Here is a 24743-nt window from a genome sequence, read left to right as displayed (position 1 = left end):
CATATGTCCACCTCTTTCTCAGGGCGTGGTACCCACAGCTGGACACAGTTCTCCAGCTGAGGCCTGACCAGTCTGTGCAATCCCTGCCTCTTGCTCACGGTCAGGTCCTGGTTTCTGCTCATGATCCTCTGCTCCTGCTTTCAGGGCTGCTGTGTTTTCTGGGCTCGCCCCAGGGGCTGTGCTCCCAGGACTGGTGCAAGAGCATAGCTAGTGTTCTCCGCCTGCTCCCCTTGGGCTGCCTGGGTGCTCAGCCCATGAGCTCACAGCAGCTTGTGCATGGATGGCTCCTTGTAGGCAGGTCTACCTTACCCCACTCTGAGCCCCAGCGTCTCCGTGCACACAGCGCCACAGGGAATAAAGGTGCATGGAGCTGGGCCATGCCGCTGCTTGCAGGAAGCTGTTGCTAGTGAGCTGCCAGCTAAACATTAAGCAAAGCAGATGGGCTGGAGCTCTGCCCTCCTCCCCTCCTGCCCTGACTCATCTCGGGTGGAGCTCAGCTGGCAGCTCTCCTCCTCCCGAGTGCCCTCACGGTGATCCAGCGTGAGACTCTGGTTACGCAAGATGGGAAGGCGAAGCCACAGGTGCTGTCCAGGAGCCAGATTGCAGGAGACCGGAGGGGTGGAGCCTTCCCCTCTGACTCCTCGTCCCGAGAGCCCACTCAGACAGGGGGCTGGCGTTCACAGGGGTGGGAGCGATGGTTGAGTTATTTATTTCGGTTCATGCCCAAATGTCCTTCAGCTCCCTGAGGCGGAGACAGGGGTCACCCCCACAATACACCTCCCCGCCCCTCCCACGGGGGCAGGGAGGGTCCCACAGCCCTGATGGGTCTCAGCTCAGATAGTGACACCATGCTGTGCAGAGACCTGACAATGGGCACCCGGCTGGGAGCAGCCGCTCACGTCCCAGGCCTCCAGGCAGCCGCAGAAGGGACCCTCGCTGAGCTATCCCCAGCATGACACATGCAGAAGGGACCTCCCTGTCTCTCAGCCCTGTCCCTGGCTCCTTGCTCTCTGCAATCCAGCTGGCTGCCTTGACTCCTCATTCCCATCACTGGCCTCTCTGCCGTTATCACTTGGCCGCTGATTCCATGGACTCAGTGGTGAGCTAACCCTGCCCAAGCTCCCTCCCTCCTCCCACTGGCCACCCCTCACCAGGGCACGGCCTCTTCCTGCTCCGCTCGCTCAGTCTCATCACCTCCAAGTGAGAATCCCCTGCCGCCCCCCAGCCCAGATCACTGAAGAAGCTGCTATCTCTGCATTAGCTCATCTGGGCCACAGAGCCAGGGAGGGGAAAAAGCTTACTCAAGCCGGGCACGGCTGCCAGCTCCGAAGGTAAGCAGCGTGACAAGGCAGCTCCCCCGGAGCTGTGCTGCAATAGGCCCAGAACTCTGGCCTAGAGGCCAACTAGCCCAGCCCTCCCGGCTACAGGCCACGTTGGCTAACGGAGCCCCCCGACCCAGCAGGAGCTGAGCCTGCAGCCATTGTTTGGAGCAAGGGGGGCCCAGGCCTTCGTGGGATTGAGCCCAGCATTTCACAGCTAAGGCCCATGCCCTAATCCCATGCCCCAATCCCAGCTAGCCAGTGGCAGGAGCTTGGAGGGAACCTGGGGGCGGGGAGATGTGCCTGGCCACTCAGGGGGAGAGCTCAGGGTGTCGTGTTAATTATGAGGGGTGTGGTTCTGGGTGACCCAAGAAACTCCACCCCGACCCCTATGTTAGCAGCTGGTCCAAGAAAGATCCCATTGGAGCAGAAATTATGCCCCCACCCCACCCCTCCTGTACAGCCCAGCGCTGCCACATGTAGCCAGCCCAGCTCCCTCCTGCCGGCTGTGAAGGGGTTGGAAGGGGAGATGGGTCGGATCCAAGGGCCCCGTTTCAGCCCAAGCTGCTGCTGTGTAGGGCCTGGGGAAGGCAGCTCCATGGGGCGTGATGCAGGCAGGCCAGGCCATGCATCTCCAGGAGGGGGCCCTGGTGCCTAGCACTCAGGGGATGGGTGTGGTCGGCCCCAGGTCTCTGATCCAAGAGGAGTCTCCTTCCTTCAGCACCAGGACAGTGTGCTGGGTTGGCACAGGAAAGCCCTGTGCATCTCAAGATGGAAGGCAGGAGCTGGGGGCCTTGGGGAATCAGCCCTGCCCGCTGGCTGGTTTTGAGCAGTGGGATGGCACGTTACCGTGTCTAGCTAGGGGACCTCCCCCGCCTCCTGGAGGGGTTAGGGGGCTCTCTGAAGGCTCCCGACTTTCTGACTGACTCACTGCATTACCTGGGACAAGTCCCTGCCCCACTCTATGCCTCAGTTTCCTCACCTGTAAAAGGGGGTAATAATGATATGGAGCCAGACATTGCGGAATGCTTTGAGACTCTTCCCTGAGAGGCACAGCTTGGTCTTTGCTCGGTGGTGTGGGGAAGGTGATGCAGAGAGCTACCACGGTCAGAGGTGGATTCCACCCAGGACCTTCTGCACCAAACACATAGCCCCTTGAGTTAGAAGAGCGACTCTGGCGGTGCTGAAGTTGCCGTGAGCAGCCCCTAGAGGGAGCGGTGACCACGGACTCTGCAACAAAGCACTTTAATCTCCCACCGCCCTTGTGCTTTTAAGTAGTTGAGCCTTTTCCTGCTGCTTGTGCTGCCCCCTGCAGGGGCAGCGGGGCTAGTGAGAGCTGTTAGCTGGGCTCCCCAATGAAATCCCCGCATTGGCTGAGCCCCTATTCCAGTGGGGCAGAGCATAACTCATGCTGGGAGCCAGAGCGGGGGGAAGGGGGCTTCAAATGGACATAAACACATGGGGGTCCCCCTATTGTCATAACCCCCTAGGGCAGCTGTGCTCATCCCTGGTGCTCTTTACAGAGCAGCTGGAGTCAAACTAGCTTCCCTGTGTCTCTCTCCTTCTCCACCTGGCCTGACATCATCCTCTAGTGGCTGCAGCCCCCATTGCAGGCTGACATGGGTAGTTCCCAGTGCCCTGCTTTGGAGGAATTTGAAGCATATCCTTGCCCTGCTCACTTCTCCTCTCCAAACCAGATGGGGATTTGCTGGTGTCCTTAAGGAATCACAAGCCCAGTCAAACTTGTGTCTCCAGCACCGTACCCGGATGAGCCTGGGGAAACCTGTGATCGGCTCGGGCAAGCAGCTCTGCTTTCACAGATGGGGTGACACATGGGCTTGCCGTGCCATGACCTACAGATTCCACCAGCAATTCATTCCAGTTGCTGGGAGAGCCTGGTATCAGCACTGCGCTAAGCTATAGTGCAACTGCACAGGAGAACGGCTCACCACAGAGGGGGCAGAACTCCCGTTTGGGCTGCTACTGTAAAGCTATGACTATAGAGGCAGTGTGCCCTAGGGGTTAGGGCACAGGGCTAAGACTCAGCCGATTTGAGTTCTAGTCCCTATTACGTGACCTTGGGCAAGTCATGGCCCCTCTCTGTGCCTCGCTTTCCCCTCCCACTATGTCTGTGTAGACCATACGCTCTTCAGGGCTAGGACAATCTCTTAGGCCTCTTCCATATTGAAATTTGCACAGATTTAACACAGTTTTTCAAGTCTATTTAACCCCCTGTATCTCAGGCCTTGTCAACATGACAGAGATAAGCCACAGTGTCAATTTACAGCAAGAGTTAAACTGGTGCAAGCCCCCAGGGGATGCACTGATTCTAAAACAAGCTGTTCTCAAACTGGGAGCTGGGAACAGGTTTAAATCATGCTGAAATAAACGACCCTTATCCCGAAAGAAGAGTGTTCACACAGGTTTTTTTAAAACTGGTTTGATCGATTGAACTAAACTAATTGAATTAAACCGCTGCATGTTTGTGTGTACCAGGGTCTACAAGCATCCCCATGAAGTTTCCACCAGGACTAAGGGCTTGTCTACATTTAAAACGCTGCACCACTTCAGCGCGACAGTGAAGACACTGCCTACGCTGATGGGGGGGGAGTTCTCCCATCGGCACAGGTAGATCACGTCCACAAGGGGCAGTAGCTAGGCCAACGGGAGAATTCTCCTGCGGACCGAGTGCTGTCTATACTGGGGGTTGGGTCGGTTTAACTGCACTGCTCAGAAGTGTGGATTTTTCACACCCCTGAGCAATAATTATACTGGCCAAATTTTCTAGTGTAGACCAGGCCTAAATTGACTAAATTGCTAAAAAGAGCAGCGTAGACATCCCTGCTCAGACTGGAGCTCAGGCTTGGAGACCCAGCCCTCTCGGCAGAGTGGGAACACCAACACGGCTATTTCTAGCCCCGGAGCGCTAGCCCTGCAAGCCTGAGTCAATTGACCCAGGCTCTGAGACTGGCTGCTGCAGGGTTTTTTTGGCCCTGCAGATGTACCCTCTGTGGCTGTGGCAGCCCCTAGCACAATGGGACCTTGATCTCAGCTGGTGCCTCGCGGTGCCACCGAAATACACCTGCTAACGAGGTGCGACTCACTGTGAGAGGTGCTCCAGAGAGACTGGCTGGAGGGATTAGCGAGTGGGGCAGTGAGAGTCATCCCTGAGTCAGAGGATGGCAGCTCTCCATGCTGGGACAGAGGCCTTGGTGACACCGGGGCTGTCAGATTCTTTCCCCCGGGGGAACAGCCCCACCCTGGGCTGGAGACACTGCCGCAGAACGAAGCCCAGCCACATCACTAGCCCCTTGTCCCGCCAGGGTCCCCACCCCCCAGAAAGGGCTCAGCTTCGGGGATCAGACCCAGCAAGGAGCCATGGTGGCGGAGGAGGGGGAAGAGAGGGGTCAGGTGAGAGAGGAGGGGAGGGGAGAGCGCGGGCGTCATGGCCTCACCTGTGTGACACCTGGGAGCCTCTCAGACTGGACATGGTCTCCTCCAGATTCTGCCGAAGGTCCAGCACGTTCTGCACCGTCCTCTTCCTCTGGGACTCGGGGTCTGTAGTAACACGGAGAGCGAAGGCTTTTATAGCCATGGCTGTAGGGTGAGGAGGGCGACACGGGCCCCCTCCATGCCCCCACCCACTCACCTACACTTCCCCCATCTGTTCCAGGTGCCCCCACGACGCTCCCCACGCCATGTGCCCCCTCCTCACCCAGCTGCCATCCTTATACTGTCTGCCCATGTGTCCCTTCCCTGCCCTCCCCCCACTGGTGCAAGCGCCACTCTGCTGCTTTGGCATCACAGAGCCACATTCTGCGACAGCTGGAGCCCTCAGCAGAGCTGTGAGTGTGACCCATCTCCCTGCCAGGCCTGGGGCGCCTAGACCCGCACCCTGCCCAGGTGTTGCCAAGGTCCTCAAGAGCTGCTTTAGCAGGGAAAGTTTCCCTGCCTCTGCCCAAGGCCAACGCCCAGGAGAGGGAGCGTCTGCCTCCCGGCTCCAATCCGAGATGGGCCGCAGGGAGAGCACCGGACCAGAACTTGCTACATTCCAAGGCCAGAAGGGACCATTGGGACACTGCACAGCACAGGCCGGAGAACTGCCCCACCGTAATCCCTAGAGCAGATCTGAGAAAAGACCTCCCGTCTGGATTTAGAAATGGCCAGTGATGGAGAATCCGCCACGAGCCCTGGTCAATTGTTCCAGTGGTTAATTACCCTCCCTGTTAAAATGTTCTGCCTTAGTTCCAGGCTGAAATTGTCTGGCTTCAGCTTCCAGCCATTGGATCTCATTAGATCTGTCTCTGCTAGACAGAAAAGTCCATTATCAAATTTGTTCCCCATCTAGGATACTCGCAGACAGTGATTAAGTTACCCCTCAACCTTCTCTGTGTTATGCTAACTAGGCCCAAAGAGCTCAGTCTCTCACTCAAAGGCAGGTTCTCTAATCCTTTAATCATTCCCCAGGCTCTTCTCTGCCCCCTCTCCAATTTATCAACCTCCTCCTCGAATCGCAAGCACCAAAACTGGACCCAGGATTCCAGCAGCGGCCGCACCAGAGTCAAATACAGAGCTAAAAACACTGCTCTGCTCCTGTCCAAGGATTGCATTAGCAAGCAGCACAAATCTCCATTGCATTCTAAACTCAGTCCCAGCAGAGCCCCCCACCCAGCCAGGCACTGGCAGCTTCTGACCCCAGCTCCACGGGTGTGGCAGCTCCCCTCCCCAGCCAGCCAGCACGCACAGGAGGGGAGCTCTGCAGGGTAGGGGCTTTCCACAAGCCCAGCTCACCCTCCTACTCTGCTTGGCTGAAGCTGTTGCATCATTAGTGCTTAGTGTCAGTGCTACAGCCCTCCCAGGGAGCAGGGGGAGTGGAGGGAACAGGCGCATGGGCTTCAGGAACAAACAGAAGCCAGCAAGGAAATGCTGGGGCTGGCTGCCAGCCAACTGAAGGCAGAATGAGTGGCAGCAGCTGGCAAGCTCATTCCAAGGGATCTGAGCTGCTGCCCCAGGACCTGGAGCCTGCCATCACATGCAGGAATCCTGAGCAAACTGCTCCGCCTGCAGACCAGCATACCCAGGGGAGGGGTGCTACCTGGCTGGCTCTCCCTGGGATTGCAAAGCTGGTAATGTCTCTTTGGATGATACGTTGCCTCCAGGGAAACGCCTGAGCAGGCCTGCAAACCTACCCTAGAAGCCTGCTGCAGCAGGGTGTGACATCCCTAGACCATTGCTACGAGCCTGGAGGAAAGGGAGCTCCTAGTGCTAAAGCCACAAACCAGGGACCATCTACACTATTCAGTCAGCAGCCTTCTGATCTGTAGATATCTATTTGTGCAGTAGATCAGTAGACAGACAGACCGACTTGTTCACGTGCATTTTGGAAGACAGATGGGCAGACAGAGCAGTATACTAACAGCTAGGAGCGTGGACGGAGAGACAGAGCAGTATACTAACATAGGGTTACCATACGTCCGTTTTTTCCCGGACCTGTCCGGCTTTTCGGCAATCAAACCCCCGTCCGGGGGGAATTGCCAAAAAGCCGAACATGTCCGGGAAAAATACCATCCAGGCACTTCCCCTCCCGCGGCTGCTCTGCGAGTCCTCCCCTCTCAGACTTCGGCTCTGTTTAAGAGCCAAGCTGCCCGAGCCAGCGCTACCGGCTTCGGGCAGCCCCCCTTGCCTCCGGACCCCAGCCGCCAGCCGGGCACTTCTCCTTCACGGCTCCAGCTGCTCTGCTCCGGCGGCTGGGGTCCAGAGGCAAGGGGGGCTGCCCGAAGCCGGTAGCGCTGGCTCGGGCAGCTTGGCTTTTAAACAGAGCTGAAGTCTGAGAGGGAGGAACAGAGGCAGCTGGAGCCGGGGAGGAGAAGTGCCCGGCTGGCGGCGCAGGGTCTGGAGGCAAGGGGGCTGCCCGAAGCCGGTAGCGCTCGGGCAGCTCGGTTCTTAAACAGAGCCGAAGAGTCAGGGGAGGAGCAGAGCCTCCGGCCGCGGCGGCTCTGCTCCTCCCCTGACTCTTCGGCTCTGTTTAAGAGCCGAGCGCTACGGGCTTCGGGCAGCCCCCATGCCTCCGGACCCTGCGCCACCGGAGCCCAGGAGGGGAAGTGCCCGGCCGGGGGCGCAGGGTCCGGGGGCATGGGGGCTGCCCGAAGCCCGAGCGCTGCCGGCTTCACGGTTTGCCGGGCAGCCTCCAGACCCTGCGCCCCCGGCTGGGCGCTTCCCCTCCCGGGCTCCAGCTGCGCTGGGGAAGCGCCGGCCAGGGGCGCAGGGCCTGGGGGCTGCCCGGCAAACCGTGAAGCCGGTAGCGCTCGGGCAGCCATTTTCGCGTGGCTGGGAGTGGGAGGAAGGAGGGGGCGGAGTTAGGGTGGGGTTGGGATGGGGAAGGGGCGGAGTTGGGGCGGGGCTGGGGGTGGGAAATGGGCGGGGCCAGGGCCCCGTGGAGGGTCCTCTTTTTTTATTTGTTACATATGGTAACCCTAACTAACAGCTAGGAGCATGGACAGATCTGTAAGCTACCCTCTAGGAAAGACTGTCATTATGTTCGGGTTGGATGGCTGGATTAGATGCACCAGTTTGCTATCATTGGGAGGGATAGTTAGATAGATGGATTACGTAGATTAGGAACAAATGGTTTGCACATGGCCTGGCTACAATCGGATTTGTCCTCCCTTCAAACATAGCTACAACACTGTTCCACCTGGTAGTGTAGACAGGACCCTGCTCGTTACAGACCGATAGGTTTGGAAAAAATCACAAGAACCTCTCCCGCAGCCCGAACCGGCACCCCTTATAGGAATCAAATCCAAAGGTCCATTTGCCCTGGGCCCGAGGGACCAGAACGCTGAGAGAGTCTGGTGGGACATGTGGGCTGGCCCGGGACGGCACCTTCTCAGGAGATGCCTGTGACAGGTTTGGTCACGGAGATCCCCTTGTGACTGTCACCTGATGTGCTGAGATCACCTCTGAGCCCGTTTTCCCTGCCAACTTGGGACTTCCAGGATCCTGCCTTGTTGAGCCAGACACACTAGCCTGCCGCAACACAGACCCAGGGTCTGGGCCACACCCCCAAAGCTGCAGACTTTAAGTGAAAACAGCTCTGCAGGTTTCCTCTGCAGGCTGCCGCCCTGACATGATCGCGACCGCGGGCCCTGCGCGGCGCCGGCTCCTGCCCTGACACGACGGCGACCATGACCGCGGACCATGCACGGCGCCTGCTCCTGCCCTGACACGATGGTGACTGCGATCACAGGTCCTGCGCGGTGCCTGCTCCCGTCCTGACACGACGGTGACTGTGATCGCGGGCCCTGGGTGGCACCTGCTCCCGTCCTGACACGACAGCGACTACGATCATGGGCCCTGGGTGGCGCCTGCTCCCGTCCTGACACGACAGCGACTACGATCATGGGCCCTGCGCGGCACCTGCTCCCGCCCTGACACGACGGCGACTGTGACCACGGGCCCTGCGCGACGCCGGCTCCTGCCCTGACATGATGGCGACTGCAACCACCGGCCCTGCACGGCGCTGGCTCCCGCCCTGACACAACGGTGACAGCGACCGCGGACCTTGTGCGGCGCCTGCTCCCACCCTGACACGACGGCGACTGCGATCACGGGCCCTGAGCGGCACCGGCTCCCGCCCTGACACGACGGCAACAGCGATCACGGGCCCTGCGTGTCTGTTGAGCTCAGTACAGCTGGTCAGTGAATATTTCCAGGCCCTCATGAGTAAGTTCCAATTCTGTGCAAGAGGTGGGAGCTGTTCGGGGACATCTCCCAGACATGCTGTTGGTATTTATCAGCTGCAATCAATAGGGAAGTGCGCGCACACACACACTCTCTCTCTCTCTCTCTCTTACTTACTTACTTACTTCCAGGCATCTTGGCTCTCCACAAGAGATATGAAGTAGCCACAGGGCACTTCCAGGACGAGCCCCTCTCTGCACAGCCCAGCCAGAGGTGGGGAAGGAGTCTCCACCCTGGGTATCAGTGTCCCCAGGCTCCAGTGTTGATGAGCGTCACGCAGCATCTTATCAGCTCCCCTCCCTCCCCGCCCGCTGAGCCGGATTCTTTGCTCCCCCGGATTGCCCCACGTCAGCTTGGAGGAGCCGTGCGCCGCCGGATTGAGTGCGGGAGCGGGGCATGTTTCACGCTGGCTGGGTCAAGCAGGGCTTAATCGAGTATAAAAACGGCCATTTGATTGCCATTCTCTCCCCGGACAAATGACTTTACCGCCCAATCGATGGCACCATTGATTTCCAGATGGCAGAGCCCCAACATGCCAGGGGCTTGGTGCGGGCTGTGAAGCCATAGAGGTGAGGCTGGGAGGCAAGGAGGGGATTTGTGGGTCCTTACGTTGGAGCAGGGCGTTATATTCAAGATCTACGACCTCACCTTGCAGGGTCACTGCTGTTTCTGTTCGGCAAAGCCATGGTCCTATGGGGAAGTTCTCTGGCCCTGCGCTTAACCCCACCAGAAAGCAGCATGGACAGGGGCCCCCTGTAACACCCCTGTCAATTATTATATACCCCAGCCCCTCCACCCATTAAGGTGATCCGGGTAAGTGCGCCGGAGTCTTGCCAAAGTGCTCCCAGCCCTCCCAGATCTCAAGAGACAGAACCTTAGAATCACACCACTCTGATTCCCATCTTGTGCCTCACAATACATACACGCCAATTCTGAGCTGACTTGAGCTGCTGCTATCTGGAGATCAGCTACCACTAATCACTCATGCACTATACCGTCAGGCAGCCTGCAATCTCAGCCCGCAGGTGGCGGGCAGCTTTCATGAGTAGCCGTTTCCCTGTCACCGCTCCTGGGGCCTAGCAGTGGGGCTGCTCCGGGATTCAGTAGGGAAAATCTGGATCTACAGACCCCTGGGATTTTCCATCCGCTGCACGGGGCTGACTTGCTGTCACGGAGTATTGGGGGACTCAGGGCCCTGCACCCCCGGCTTCCTGCGATTCACCATGACTCTCAGCCAGCCAGTAAAGCAGAAGGTTTATTTGGATGACAGGAATACAGTCCAAGACAGGTCTTGCAGGCACAGACAACGGGGCCCCCCTCAGTTAGGTCCAGCTTGGGGTCCCAGGGCATGCCAGCCCACCCCCCTTGGGGGGTCAGAGCCATCTCTGCCTCCCAGCCATCTCTCCAGCCTGCTTCCAGCACTCTGCTTTCAGCGACCCCTCCCACAGCCTTTGTTCAGTTTCCCGGGCCCCGGAGTCACCTGACCTCCAACCCCCTCCTGGGTTCTCATGTTACAAGCTCAGGTATGTTCCCTCGGGCCGACTCCCATCCTCCGATGCAGACCATCCTAGTCACACTCCCCTGTCAGCATTCCCACACCCCAGCAAGAACAGTCCCAGTTCGTCACACTTGCTACCAGGCCTTTCTTCCTCCCCGCCCCAGGAAGATTCCCACACCTCTGCCCCTGTCTCAGCACCAGATGCGTGGCTATAGCCTCTGGCTAGGACATGTTACGTATGTGGCTGTTATAGGCCAAGCGCAGAGATTTAGGCTCGATAGGTTGTCAGTTCAAAACCCGCTGTGTCAGCCAAGATGGGGCTGTTAGAAATTTACCAGGACAAACTCCTAAAGAGGCTGCTGGGTTGATTCAGACCCATCAGAGAGAGGCCGAGTGTGTGTGAGGGAATGGGACGCCAGGGCAGATGGGGGATGCAGTCAGTGCAGGCCCTTTTCTGGGGGGAAAGAGGCAGAAACAACCCAGTAAATGACCTCTGTCCCCTCCCAGCAGAAGGGACTAAGGAGGGGAAGGTGTCAGTGACACCAGCTTAGCCACCCCTGGGCATGGCCAGGTACAGGCCAAAGCCCCCCACAGATCAGGGAATGGGGTGTGGCTGCGGAACCCCTTCACCTGGTGCTGAGCATTTGGGTATCACTCACCCCAGGCTGGCCTCAGTATCAGAGGACCATACAAGTGGCTTGAAGACCCTCTGGCTTTGCACTGAGCACAGGCTGGCCGGAGCGGAAGGTCTGGTGTCTCCATCTCTGAATGAAGTTCATCCTCTATGCTGGCTCTGGGCAGAGATCCATGGGGATGTGTGGAAAGGCTGGGGGCAGGTGCTTGGCACAGAGGGAGGTGGGACCTGCATTAAGTCTCCCCCTCAAAGCAATCACAAGGCAGACCCCGCCCCCCCCATGCCAGCTGTTAACGACCGTGACGCCAGCGCTTTGATCCACAATTTCCAGCCCTTTCAGTTGGGGCTGGGTTTTTTCTCATTCAAATGTAGTGACAATTTAGTTGACAGGCAGGTCGGTAGTGGGGGAGGGGGAATAATTATGGCTTCTTTTAATGTAATGTGGCAACCAACACTTTTGCAATTGCCATGGTAACACACAGAAGCGACATGTAAACAACAGCTAAGTACCCAGCATGCAATGGAGCATCTGCATTGGGAGTCGGAGGGGGGTGGCTTGCCCACTCTGTAGAAATAATACAGGGAGTATTGTGCTTTGTCAGGAGGCGATGTGAGCGATAGTGTATTACATACACACACTGTAATACACGTGTATTACACACACACCCATACAAAACACAGGCAGGGTAATATACACACAGTAACACACTCCCACACAAAATCATCCATCCAGCCAACCAAGGATCTCTTAACCACAGCATGGCACTGGGATGTTAATTCATGTTCCGCCATGACCCCAGAACCCTTTTCTGACTCACTGCTTTTCCCTACCTTACATGGGTGACCTATACTCTTGGTTCCCAGACACATGACCCTGGATTTGGCTATTGAAAAACACACATTGCTAAGGTGAGCCTAGTTCCCTGTGCAGCCCTGAACTGTCCTTACCACTGTTTACCAAGTCATGCCACTTCTACCCCGGTTCCAAGATGCGTTTAATCCACCGAGTCGCTGTCTGAGCTCAAGACACCCAGTTCCCTTGAGGAACCTTGATGGCACCTCCAGGCTGTGTACTAGCTGGCAAGACCAAGCTTCAAATGTAGCCAGTGCCTATCTTGTGATGGATCCAACAATCCAGTCCAGCCCCCTGGTTTTGATCGTTCACACCACCAGATGTGTTGCTAATGGCCACACGTGGGGCCTTCATTTTGGATGCTATGGCCAGGTAGAATATGCAGGGCACAGACTGGCAGGCTGCATCCATTGGTGAGGGCTGTCTGGCTCCTTCATGGACTTGCACAATGCCCTTCCCTCCACTCCGGCGTGGGTAAGACACTTAGATGAACACACTTGACTTGACCATCTATATAAATTCAATCACAACATATATATGTACTCCATCGGTTTCTGTGTCATCCGCACTCTACCAGCAATGATTTTATAATGTCTTTCAGATCGCCGATAAAGAGCTGGGAAAACGTTAGCTCAACGAAGCTAGTTTAACTCGACTGAAAACCCTGCTGAACACCACTGCGTACGCAGCTTAGCATCTTTAGCTTGATTTGAGAGGTTGAGTTACAGCCCAGGCCGGATTCTAGGCTACAACTTGACCTGCTAGAATGGAGCGAAAGGTGTTAAACAGGGGCTTTGTCTAGACTGGTATTCAAGGTGTGATGTTAACAGATCTTAGCTGACGTGTGTTAATAGCCCAGTGTAGACAAGGCAGCATGCCTTCAATGTGTGTTCAACTGGTCAAATTAAAACCTAGTCTAGACAAGGCTTAAAATGGAGCTATTGGAACTGACTCACTTCAGAGGCCCGGAGTATCCCGTTCCTAGTTCCCTGAGCCTCCCAGCCTTTAAACAAGCACTCTTTGATAATGAGAAACATGCCCAGGGAAGAACAACAATTCAAAGGTAAAGGATTCAAGGGCACGGGGTAGGTATCAATGTCTGTGCATCTATTACATACCTGCCAGGCTTCCATAAATACAGTTTAATAATTAACTGGTAATTAAACCCCAGGCAATAACTGTCTTACTAAATCTTAATGACAGCCCATGCATATTTAGGGGCCTTAATCAAAAGTATTGCCAAGCAGAGAGGGGTCTAATCCATGGTAGCCCCAGAGATCATTCCAGAAGGGGAGAGGACGGGGTCATCATTTAGAACCTGGGTTGGCTCAATGGGATAAATATCATCCGTTCAAAAAAACGGCAGAGGGTTGAAACTGGAATCATGGCCAGATGCTCAGTCCCATGGCACCAGGGACGCTGCTGTTTACATTTCACTAGGTTTGGAAATTGCAATGAGATGTGTCGGTTTCTGGTCAGTTTCTCTTCCAGCAGCTCAGTGCCCCAGACTGCAATGCAGAGCTTAAAGCTATTGTAAAACCCAAGCAAACATTTTATATTCCTAGGAGGGGTTGTTACATCCCTTGACACCTCCCTGCCTTTTCCCCCAAACAAACCCTACATTTAGTCCTAAACTAAAGTGACAGTGTCCATCTATCAGTCTGTCTGGTGCGTCTCTCTATGGCATCCTACAGGTGAGGACTGAGATGTATTGCAAAAGGGATGGTGGGGACTGGAATAGCAGAGGGGCTGTGGAATGGGGCTAAGGGACATTGGCAGTGCTGTGGTGGGATGCTCACAGTAGGGGACTGCAGGCTGGGTGTCAGCATAACTGTCTGCTGGGTGGAATACCAGGGGCCTGCGGGTGGGGACTGAGGGGCACCAGCAGAGCTGTGGGGAAGCAGCTAGCACGGCACTGACTGCACTTAGCCTGACTCACGGAGAAAAGCAGTTCCCAAGGTGAAGGGACGGGAGGCCCCTGAAGCCGAAACCAGTCCTTTGGGCTGGTGGATTGGCTGGTAAAGCGACTAGCCCCAGCCCTCTGTTTTACACCTCCCCCAGCCAGTTCCCCTCCCTTTCCCCAGCCCTTTCTCACCCCCAGCACAGACACACCTGCCTTTCTTCCACCTCCACCAGTTGCTAGATCCAGCCACAAGATGGTGCTGACAGACCTCGGCCAGCAAAACGGCAGCCACCTATCCTGGGCATGGGCGTAGCTGCAGCGCTGAGCAGCTGCCCGTCCAAGCATGGATTTTCTCGTGGGCATTGGACCCAGCCTGGAGAGGCTCAGGAACCAGGCGGGGGCCTGGGGTGTCTTTCACTGGGGGCGCTGGGGAGCACCTGCTGCAGCCCCCGCATCCAACTCAGCCGACCCCTCCCCTGGGCCTGCAAATCTGTTTTGCAACTGAGTTCCCCGCATCTCACTCTACTCTGCATCCTCCCTGTTTCCCCTTGTCCTTCCCCACCTTCCGGCACCCATGGCCCCTTTGCTCTGACCATCAGATCCAGGTACACTGCCCAGAGCTCCGTGCAGCCCATAGCCACCTGCCCCTCCAGCTACAGGCCTGGGGTTTGGGGTCTGAATCCCTCAGCACAGATCACCTTGGGTTACACAGCTCAATGCATCCCACCCAAGCTGGACCTGCCCAGGACCAAGGGAAAAATCCTGTTTGTGAAAGATACATTGAGTCTGCTCTCTGCTCTCCGGCTCGGCCACGCAGCCGGGAATCTGTGCCTTGAAGGGTTCCTCCATCAAGGTTATGACATGAGAAGCCATTCGCCTCTCGCCCTGTGGGACGATGCTGCCAGAGGCTTGGCTGGCCCAAAGATGGGGCTAGAGATTTATTTCAGTCTGAGCAAACAGAGCCAAGAGCAGCCTCTACCCCGACCCCCCCACCCGTCCCATCTCCTGCTCCGGCACAGCCCGAGCGGGAGCCACAGAACCTTGGTGCTGTGCCGGGGGCTGCATGGAGCTGCTCCCCAGTTGGGAGGGGTGGCACACTCTCTGCTCTGCAACCAGCCACATCTGCCAGCCAGGGTGGAAGAAGGTGAGGCCAAGACCTGGCCTCTCCCTTCCCCTGCCCCTGCCCCTCTGGAGCAGTGACAAGAACAGGGACTGTGACACAACTGCCCTGATCAGTAGAAGGTTCTCAGCCCCTCCAGTGCACTTGAACAAAGCCACTCCCAGTCTGGCCCATGGCTCCAGGGGCCTTGTGGGAGCCAGCCCCTCCCCCTGATTTTTGCTGATTCAGCCGTAACCCAAGTGTGGGTGCAGGTGAACCTGCCAGGCTCTCCCCCATGCGAGCAGGGGTGATGCTGTGGATGTCAATGGGACCCCCTGTGCCAAGGCCAGGTCTGCAAAGAGCCACACGCTCCTGCATAGATATTTCCAACTGGCAATGAGGCCCTGGCCACTGCGGCCTGGCACCAGATCGATGAGCCACGCCCGGGCCCCCACTCAACACACCCTGGTGTGGCTTGCGCCAAGCGGATCAGTCTCCCCAGGAGGCTTGTGGGGAGCTGGAGGCTGTTTTGGGGTGAGCAATGCTGCCCCCTGCTAGGCATTCGCTCAGGGGTGGGGATTTACGTGCCCACCAGGATCCGATTGCTAGGGATCAGGGCCGGCAGCGAGCTGGTTGCTGGGCAATGTAATGAGCACAGCAGGCCAGTAGCAGGCTGGCTCTTAAGCCCAGCAGCACCAGGTTGGTGTGATAGCTCCTGTGCCTGCTGGTTCCCAGCCCTGCTCCTGCCTTGCCTGGCTCCAGATACCCTGGTCCTGACCCACGGCTCTGATTTCTGACTTCAGCTTTGACTCTTGGCTCTGATTCCTAGCTACTGACTCCTGCTCTATACGCTGGGCACGACGGCCTGGATCCCTGACACCGATCCTACAATTCCACTGTTGCCAGCTCCTATGATTTGATCGCACATCTTCTATATTTGCTGTAAAGCTCCCAGCTCCAGGAGTCATGTGAATACACCAGATTCACTTTAAAATGGCCAGTTTCTGCCTCTCTTGGCTGCGAGGAAACGCGTGAAACTGTGACCTTTGAAGATTCAGTCGCCAGGAGGTGAGGACTAAGAGCCCACAGCTAGTATTGTTTTTAAATCTCAGGATTTTTAAGCCAATCTCAGGATTTTCTGGGGACCTGACACGTAATCTCTTGAATGCTTGGGCCAGGTATCCACAGCAGCGTGTGGCAGTAGCGAGAGTAAACATGACCCGATCCTGCAAGGGGCCAGTTACATGCTGCTCATCTGGTGCTTACGGCCACTCAGCCCCTGGTGGCATCAGAGCTGCCTGCCACTCCCACAAGCTGTCCCTCTCCTGGCCCTTCCTGGGGCCTGACCCCACAGCAGCTCCTGAGCCTCCTTTGGCAGCCCCGACGCACAGTGGCAGCGGCTCGTCTCTGCCTTTGGACCCAGATCGCAGCAGCCTGGCTCCGCGCACCTGCCATCTCAACGGTATTTGGCTCCCAAACGTGGATCGCTCCAGCTAATGACCCAGATTCCTCCCCCTGTGGTTTATTTAAAGATGTTTCCGTTAGGGACAATGCCCTGGCACTTCCCGCTGACACCTCCTCCTGCTCCCCAGCAGCGGGGTTGCCACAGCAACCTCACATACAGATGAGAGCTGGGGGGGTGGGGGTGGAGCTGTGCTGTGCAGCTTCCCACCTGCTGGCAGGTCCCATGGCAGGAGCCCGAACGCCCAAGTGACTAGCACAGGCTGGGCTGGCTCTGTCCGAACAAACCTGACCCCGAGGTTCATGAGGGGCTCCCTGGCGACTGATCCAGAGAAATGTGAATTTGGGCAGTTTAGTGCTTAAGACTCTCATGGCTCTACTGGAACGAGCCGGCACATGACACCCAGGCAGCTCTGCCAGCGCCCCTCAACCCAGAACCACGGGGCGAGAGGGACCACCAGGGCCTTCTAGTCTGACACCTGCCCGGATGCAGGATTTCCTCACCTACAGCCCTTTGGCCCCTGCTAGCTCAGCCTTGAGTCCCCACCAGCTCGGTGACGCCGCGCCTGGTTCCGCCTTGACAGGTCTCTGCCCATGGAACACTCCTTGCTACTCTAGTCTCTGGCGCTGCCCCTCAATCCTGCTGCTATCCCCGTCTTGGGCTCCTGAACACACATCCCCCTCAATCATCCCTCCTGGTATGCCACCGCTGGCCCCCCACACACTCAGCTCTGCCCAGGCCTGTCAGCCCTGATCGCTCTTAGCCCAGCTGGACCTGTAACTTCCCCCCCCCCCCCAATGTGTGGTAATGCAAGGACATAGACACTGGGGACTAGGCAAAGAGAGCTGCTAGCCCTGTTTGACATGGTATAAGTCTCCTCCAAGGTGAGTGGCACACACTGGACCGTCCCTTTGAAAGTGCAGTGGGAACAGAGCCCCTCCACAGCCGGAAGATCTTGTGGAGCATGTATCGTCAGCAGGGTTCAAACTCAGGACCTACAGCTCAGACCTTTACTGCTAAGCTAAGGGAGTCACTCTGTGAGCAGGTAGCAGTAGTAGGCTTTTATCCTCTGTGGGCATGGTTTCACTGCAGAGTTAACCCAGCTCTTACCTGGATAGTGCCCCTATTATCCCTCCCGTTCACACACAAAACTCTGGCCTGAGTATGGTGGTGTTTTCAATGCAGGCCAGCTGGCCTGGCTGGGGGGTAGAGGGGCTAGAACCAGAGTACCACTTTCACTGGGGCTGGAGACCCACCCATTCTGTAAGGAAGACACAAGCAAAATCATTCAAGAACTGACAGGCCTCCCTCCCATGCCTTCCCACAGTTCCCTCTGTCTGTCCTTCTAGGCACACAAGTTCTCCCACAATTCCCTGAACCACAGAGTGACAGCTCACTGACCTGAGATTCCCCCCAGAAGTCCTAACAACATGCAGGGCGAACAGCACCAGTGAGGACCCAGTAACTCAGACAGGGCTGTGAAGTGTTGCTACTCACACCTGTGCTAGACTAAAGTAGCAGTGTAGCCACAGCTGCAGGGGTGGTGGGTCAGGCGCGCTGCATGAGTAGAATGGTTTAAATGGCCGCAGCACCCTGCAGTGCAAAGGATCTTTGCCAGCAGGAATCACTGCACCCACTGCAGACATGCAGCCACCTCTGGAGTGGAATGCAGCAGCTCTCTAACCACATCCAGCAACACAACATCTTAGGACAATGGGTCAGGGTTAGGGGATATGTGAGGCACTAATGCACACACTCAAAAGGAAAGGCAGGCTGTGTTTGGGGATGTGATTGTCCCAGTAGCTAAGCAGCTCCCCCCTGGGGGGAGGGATAGCTCAGTGGTTTGAGCATTGGCCTGCTAAACCCAGAGTTGTAAGCTCAATCCATGAGGGGCCATTTAGGGATCTGGGGCAAAAATCTGTCAGGGGATTAGTCCTGCTTTGAGCAGGGGGTTGGACTAGATGACCTCCTGAGGTCCCTTCCAACCTTGATATCCTATGGAAAGGCAGGCTGTGATTGTCCCAGTAGCTAAGCAGTGCTCACCTGGGTCGGTATGTAGGTAGAGGACATCCAAGAACCTTCCTATGAATGATTCAGTAGGGGGCACTCTCCCTTCTTACTGTGTATCTGCTGGAGAAATGGCCCAGTATGAGGATAAGGGTTGCTGTGCTGTGCACCCTGATGAGAGGCGCCTCCTACATTAGAAGGGTGCATTTTTTCAGGTAAAGCACAAAGCCCAGGGACTGACAGCTCATGGCCTGGGCTTTCATAAGTGCAGGGGCATTAACTCCAGCGTCCTGGCCAATTCCAGCACCTATAATCCCATCCTGTCTCTCTAAAACCCGCCACAGTTTGCAGTGGGTATAGGGTTCTTCTTCATTTTCTGTCCTAAACTGTGTAGTGGAGCTGCAGCTTCAGAGCTCAAAGGCTGGCCAGGTTCCACCCCAGGGATGGCTGCATTTCAGCGCTGAGTAACAGAGTTTAAGGCCAGAGGGGAGCACAGATCCTCCAGTCTGACCTTCTGTATATCACAGGCCACCAACCCCCCAACCAGAATGAGACCAATGCATTACAGCCCTCAGGAGACTAAGCAACTGTGCGCAACAGAGAACAGGTGGGACCGAGGGATACCAACACCCGGGGATTAAGTGAGACATACCTAATCTTACCGAGTGACCCATGCCCCACACTGCAGAGGAAGGTGAACAAGCCCCAGGGTCCCCTCAGTGACCAGAGAGACGCCTCTCTAAAGCACCTCTGAATTGAAGATAGCAATAGTAGCGGCTGCCGTGAGCTTTCAGCACACACGAGGGGAGGCTGCTCTCGCTCAGGAAGGATGGGCTTGGGGAGAAGGCACCAGACTAACAGCCAGAAGAGCTTGGTTCAGTTCCCAGTTCTGCTACAAACTCCCTGTGTGACCTTGGTCACATCACTGACGCTACTGTGTGACTCAGTTTCCCTTCTGTAAAATAAAATGGAAATCCTGCCGTTGTTTATTGAGAGTGCCAGCAAGGTGGGGCAGGGAGTGTCTCTCACTATCTGTTTGCACGGCACCTAGCACACTGGGACCCGGATCCTGGTGGTGTTACTGACATACAGCTAATAATAATCAAACCCTTCTCTGCTGGAAGATGGCAGAACTGGGTGGCCCTGCAGGGGTCTCACGTCATCATAGGACAGGAGGTGATGCCGGGTGGGGAGACAGGCTGGCATGCTGCTTGGATACGTTCCAGCTGTGTAGTCTGCCATGGGGATTGAGAATCCCGGGCTGGCATCAGTGGGGGGTGGGGAAGTTTTCACAGGGTGGATGATCCTTGGGAGCTGGTGTATGTCAGTGAGCCCTGCAGAAACCGGATCCACTGGGAAAGACCAGAGTGTGGGAACAGCCGGAGAGCGCTGAATTCTGGCTCAGATCAATTAGCGAGCCGCTGCTGCCACAGTTGTTCGGGTGCTGCAGAGAGCTGAGATCCCCAGCTCTCAGTGATGGCGTGTGCACTGGGTCTGACCCCCGTGGCCTCTCGAGCATGCCGCCTGCAATATGGGCTCATATCCCATCTGTTGCCTATGGCACACGATGGCTGGACTCTGCATTTCTCATAGAAACAGTGATTGGCAAGTTGCCACCTGTGCACCCAATGGGGGGGATTCTCTACCCCTCACCTCACTGTGCCCACACCCACACAGCCTGGGGCCCCCAGGATAACCTCAGCACTGGCCTAAAGAGCTGAGGGTCCCCCACCCTGAGGTTCTGACTGCAGAGCCCATGCTCTGCTTTACAACGTGCTGGATTGCAGACCCGTCACCAAGGCCGCTGGCACGGCCCCCATGACTGGGGGCCTGGCATTCACTCTCACCCAGAGAGGGGCCGCTTCCCCCAACCCCCAGCTTTGCTCAGCTGTGGAGAAACATCACTGGCCCCACCAAACGTCATGGCTGTCCCATCACTCAGAGCTTCATGACAGCAGCAGGCACAGAATTCAGATCCTCCTGCGCCCACCCACAGCGGGCAGCCCCTCACAGCACAAATGGTACCAGGGTCTGTGAAGCATGGCTGAGCTGTTCTCCCCCCAGCCAGCAGGGCGCAGCAGTAGACAGATAGCCAGCCAGTATGTCCTACATACACAGCAACTTTCAGCTGTAGGTTCACACATCAGCACTGGCATGCAGCCGCCTCTGAGGTGGAGGAGTGCAGATAGCCATGAGAGAAGGAGAAATACCAGCCAAGGATACCCTCCCCTTTGGAAAAGGGCTACACCAAGCAGACAGGGCCTTAGAGGCTTGGAAACCCAACACCCCAAACTGCTTGGGACCAACCTCACAGAGGAGGATGGCTGTGCTGCCCCGAGCAGGGCTCAGACCTGTGGCTTAGGTACGACTGGGTGCTGGACAGCTGATGCTCAGCCTGTGAAACCTCCTCTGCCCCCAGGATGGAGCAGGCTCCCCTCCCCAGGCTGAGAGGTCTTTGACTCCACACTGTTCCCCTTCGTGTGTGGGTGCTGAGCTAAGAGCTGCAGACACTGGAGCAGGAAGCCAGCTACATTCATGGGCTCCCGTCCCTGCAGACATACCACGATTCCTGGGGGTGGGGGTGGAGGGGGGGGGGAGGAAGAGACTGGGCAGATGTGGGTTGCCCCAGCATCACACTCACTTGGTAAGGCATGCGTCAGGGGTTGTGATTCTGACTCATTCCAAAGGGAAATCTCTCTGTCATCGCCGCAGCACTGCAGGCGGAGGCCGTTTGCATGCACCCTGGCATTAATGCACAGGGTCTCACAGCATGCACTCACAGCAGCCCCTGTCCCCTTGGTGGTGCAGGGACTCCGAGGCTCTCTGTAAAGCTGCATGGTTCAAATCCCGGCAAACTCCCCACAAACCCTGGAGGAGCTTGAGTCCGTCTCTGTGTAGAATGCACGGAGGGTGCAATCAGAGTGCTAGAATCTTTGTGTCCTCGCTCCAGGACCCTGCCAGCTGGGACCATTTCCTGGGCACCACCTGGGTTCAGTAACCCATCTCGGTAGCTCTTGGGGACAGATCTGTTTCTGGGACCCAGCCTGAGAGTAGCTTCCAGACTGGGCTCTTCACTCCTGTCTCTTCCATTCTGACACAGTTTGTTTCCATTAGTGCCTAGACTCCTGGGCCCTGGGAAACGCTGCCCCTACCAGCTGCTAATGGCCCATTGCTTTCTCTTGCCTGCCCTGATTTACATCACATTCAGGCTGACAATGCAGCATCTATCCTGCTGCCTCCCCCAGCCTCTGTCTACAGGGTAATTCGTCTCCAAGAGGGAGCACGACCCACACATGATTCACTGATCATGAGGCATGGCAGCCAGTCACTGAGCTCTACACAGAGGGGCCAGAAGAGACTGGTTGGGTCAGTCATCAGTCCTGCTGTATTCAGCATTGTTCAAGCCAGGGTTGGCTCTAGCCTGCTCTGGATCTCAGCACTGGTATCCATCCATCCATCCATCCACCCCAAAACCAAAATGGGGTTCAAGAAAGAACTAGATCAGTTCCTGGAGGATAGGTCCACCAACAGCTATTAGCCAAGATGGTCAGGGATGCAACCCCATGCTCTGGGTGTCCCTAAACCTCCGACTGCCAGAAGCCGGGAGTGGTCGACGGGGGATGGATCACTTGACTGCCCTGTTCTATTCATTCCCTCGGAAGCACCTGGCCACTGTCGGAAGACGGGATACTGGACTAGATGGAGCATTGGTCTGACCCAGTTTGGCAGTTCTTATGTTCATCCCATACACACCCCTCTATCCAACCATCCACCTCTATATACCTCCCTCTATCCAACCATCCACCTCTATATACCTCCCTCTATCCAACCATCCACCTCTATATATCTCCGTCTATCCAACCATCCACCCATCCATCCATCCATCCATCCAGGTTTGTACGCATGCCCAGCACCATGGCATACCACCACCATCCAGGATCCAGGGAGGCCAGTGCCACCCAGCATGGTTCTGTTCCTTTTGACGGAGCTGCACAGATTTACACCAGCTGAGGAGCTGGGCCTGAGTTTTAACCTTGCAGTTAAGAGCTCCGCCCCCACCCCCCATACCTAGCATTAACTAAGCCCTGGAGGCAGGAAGCATCCATCACAGTTCCAAGGCAGAGCAGGAGGGCTCAGGGGGGCTCTTCTTTACTCCCAACAGTGGGCTGTGGGGGTGTCAGTTTCTTTCCTTACAACCAGGGAATGCCCTTTTCAAAAAATGCAATAAACAACCCTCAGTAAATGTGGCACTTAAATTAGGTCCTACGAATAAACAACATGCAAACTGCTGGGTACCAAACCAGGAGCCCAGTGCTGGGTTCCAGGGTGGGACCTCAAGGAAGTGCTGTAGAGGGCTCTTGGTTCTGTAATTATCCAGGCTGCCATTACTTGTCCCCCTGATTTAATTTGGAGCCTCACAGGAAAAGGTGTTTTCCACCCCTCCCCCAGTGCACCCCTTAAGGTAGGAGAGGTGAGTGTTACCCCTAGGTTTTGAGGGTCCTGAGGGAATTCTTTCTCCTTCTTTTCATCCCATGGTCTCAAAGCCCCCGTGAAACTGAGACACAGAGAAAGGAAGACATGACTTGCTCAAGTATAGTGGGAGAGCCAGAAATAGAACCCAGGAGTTCTGACACCATCCTGCAGCCTGACCTCCCGGGAAGATTCCCTTCCCACTAGAAGAACCAGTGGGTTGCTTGGCTGCTGGGATTTTGCTTTGCAGCTCGTAGCTGGAATGGACGGGGTTAACGAAATGAACCAGCAAGCCCCTTGACAGTACAGAGCCCTGATTGCTTTGCTCTGAGCCCTTGGCTTCCATGGTAGAATATCAACATCACTCTCCGCTGCTCCCCGAGCCGGCTGGATCCATGTACCCCACTGCCTGACTCCCAGCATCACCATGGCAACGCTGCGGTACCTTGGCGGAACGCACGGCAAGGAAGTCAGGGAAGCATCAGCAAAAGTGAGATGCCGAGGGACTGGGGCATGGATTGTTCCCTGAGCAGCAGTGGGGTCTGAGCATGGCCCAGCTCCCCCCACTAAGATCGATGAGAGTCTTTCCATTGACGTCAACCAGCTTTGGATCAGGGCCTGGTCTTCCTGCATACAGAGTGGGATGGTTTCCTGGCAGGGATGGGTGAGATAGTTCAGGTCTGGGCACAGCTGAAATCCGTAAATGCTTTAGAATACTAATACGAGGAATAATAAAATAATAACAAACTCAGCACAGCTGATCACAGCTAATTTCAAAGGATCACACTCCTACCAACACTTGTAATGGCAAGACAGAGCCAGGGCCTGCACCACGGAGTGCACATGTGAGCACGCGTGTGGGCTTGCACATGTGTTTTTCAAGTGTCTGCATCATGTATGCAGGCATATTTGTGAAGATGGTGCATGTGCATGGATGTGCTGCTGTGCAAGCACATGGAAAGGTGTGTGAGTGAGAGACAGAGAGAGATAATGGCCCTCGCACGCACATGTGTGTTTGCATGCATGAGTGCATGCAATGTGTGTGTGATGGTGGCAGTAGCTTCTACAGTGCATCTGGGGTGGATGCTATGATGTTTGTGTTTGTTTGCCCGGGTACATTTGTGTGAAGATGGATGTGAGGGGGTGCGCAGCAGTGACACTAAAATATGTGTGTCTGTGTGTGGCACTTGCATCCACGTGGGTGTGTGTGATTGTGGCCTTAGTTTATAGCGCATGTTTTTTTTAGCCCCCTCTCCAGAGTCTCCCCAGGCACCCTCCTGTTTCAGACACAAATCAAGTTTGGAAACAGCTCCCAGTAAAACCTTCGAATGGTGAATAGGAATTGACTATAAAAGGCCTCGCTATGTTTCTGAGCCATTACAGAGAGGCACTATTATACACAAGCCGTAATGAATCTCCCCAGACAGTGAAATGTTTTTAAATGGTTGCTTGATCCCTTCCAGAGCTTGGAAGAAATATTAATAAACTCTGCAATAAAAGGCTATATTCCAGGGTAACAAAACTCCTCATGGCCCTGTGGAGGAGCCTCAGCTCTATAAATCCTCTAACAGACACGTCCGTCCCCGTAAGCCGCTGGCTCGTCCGGCTATCACAGCCGCATTTATGAATGAATCAGGGCCATATTTCAAAGCGGCAGGAGAGGGACCGAGCAGTGAGGTAGAGCACTGCAGGAGGGAATTCCCCACCAGACACCCACGAATGCTCCAGAAACATCAGGTTGAATCCACGCCAGGAGTA

The 24743-nt window shown here is 56.1% G+C and overlaps 1 protein-coding gene across 6 annotated transcripts in view; it reads right to left on the bottom strand.

Moving 5' to 3' along the window:
* NAV1 (neuron navigator 1) overlaps positions 1-24743 on the bottom strand; it is a 302165-nt gene that overhangs the window by 98291 nt on the left and 179131 nt on the right. For all 6 annotated transcript variants that reach the window (XM_054026395.1, XM_054026399.1, XM_054026398.1 and 3 more), the window contains one exon: positions 4775-4877. In XM_054026395.1, coding sequence (XP_053882370.1) covers positions 4775-4877 — 103 coding nt within the window. The remainder of the gene's footprint in view (positions 1-4774; positions 4878-24743) is intronic.

Source organism: Malaclemys terrapin, chromosome 4, assembly GCF_027887155.1.
Source record: "Malaclemys terrapin pileata isolate rMalTer1 chromosome 4, rMalTer1.hap1, whole genome shotgun sequence".
Classification (NCBI taxonomy): Eukaryota; Metazoa; Chordata; order Testudines; family Emydidae; genus Malaclemys; species Malaclemys terrapin.
This window is presented reverse-complemented; position numbering and strand designations above follow the sequence as displayed.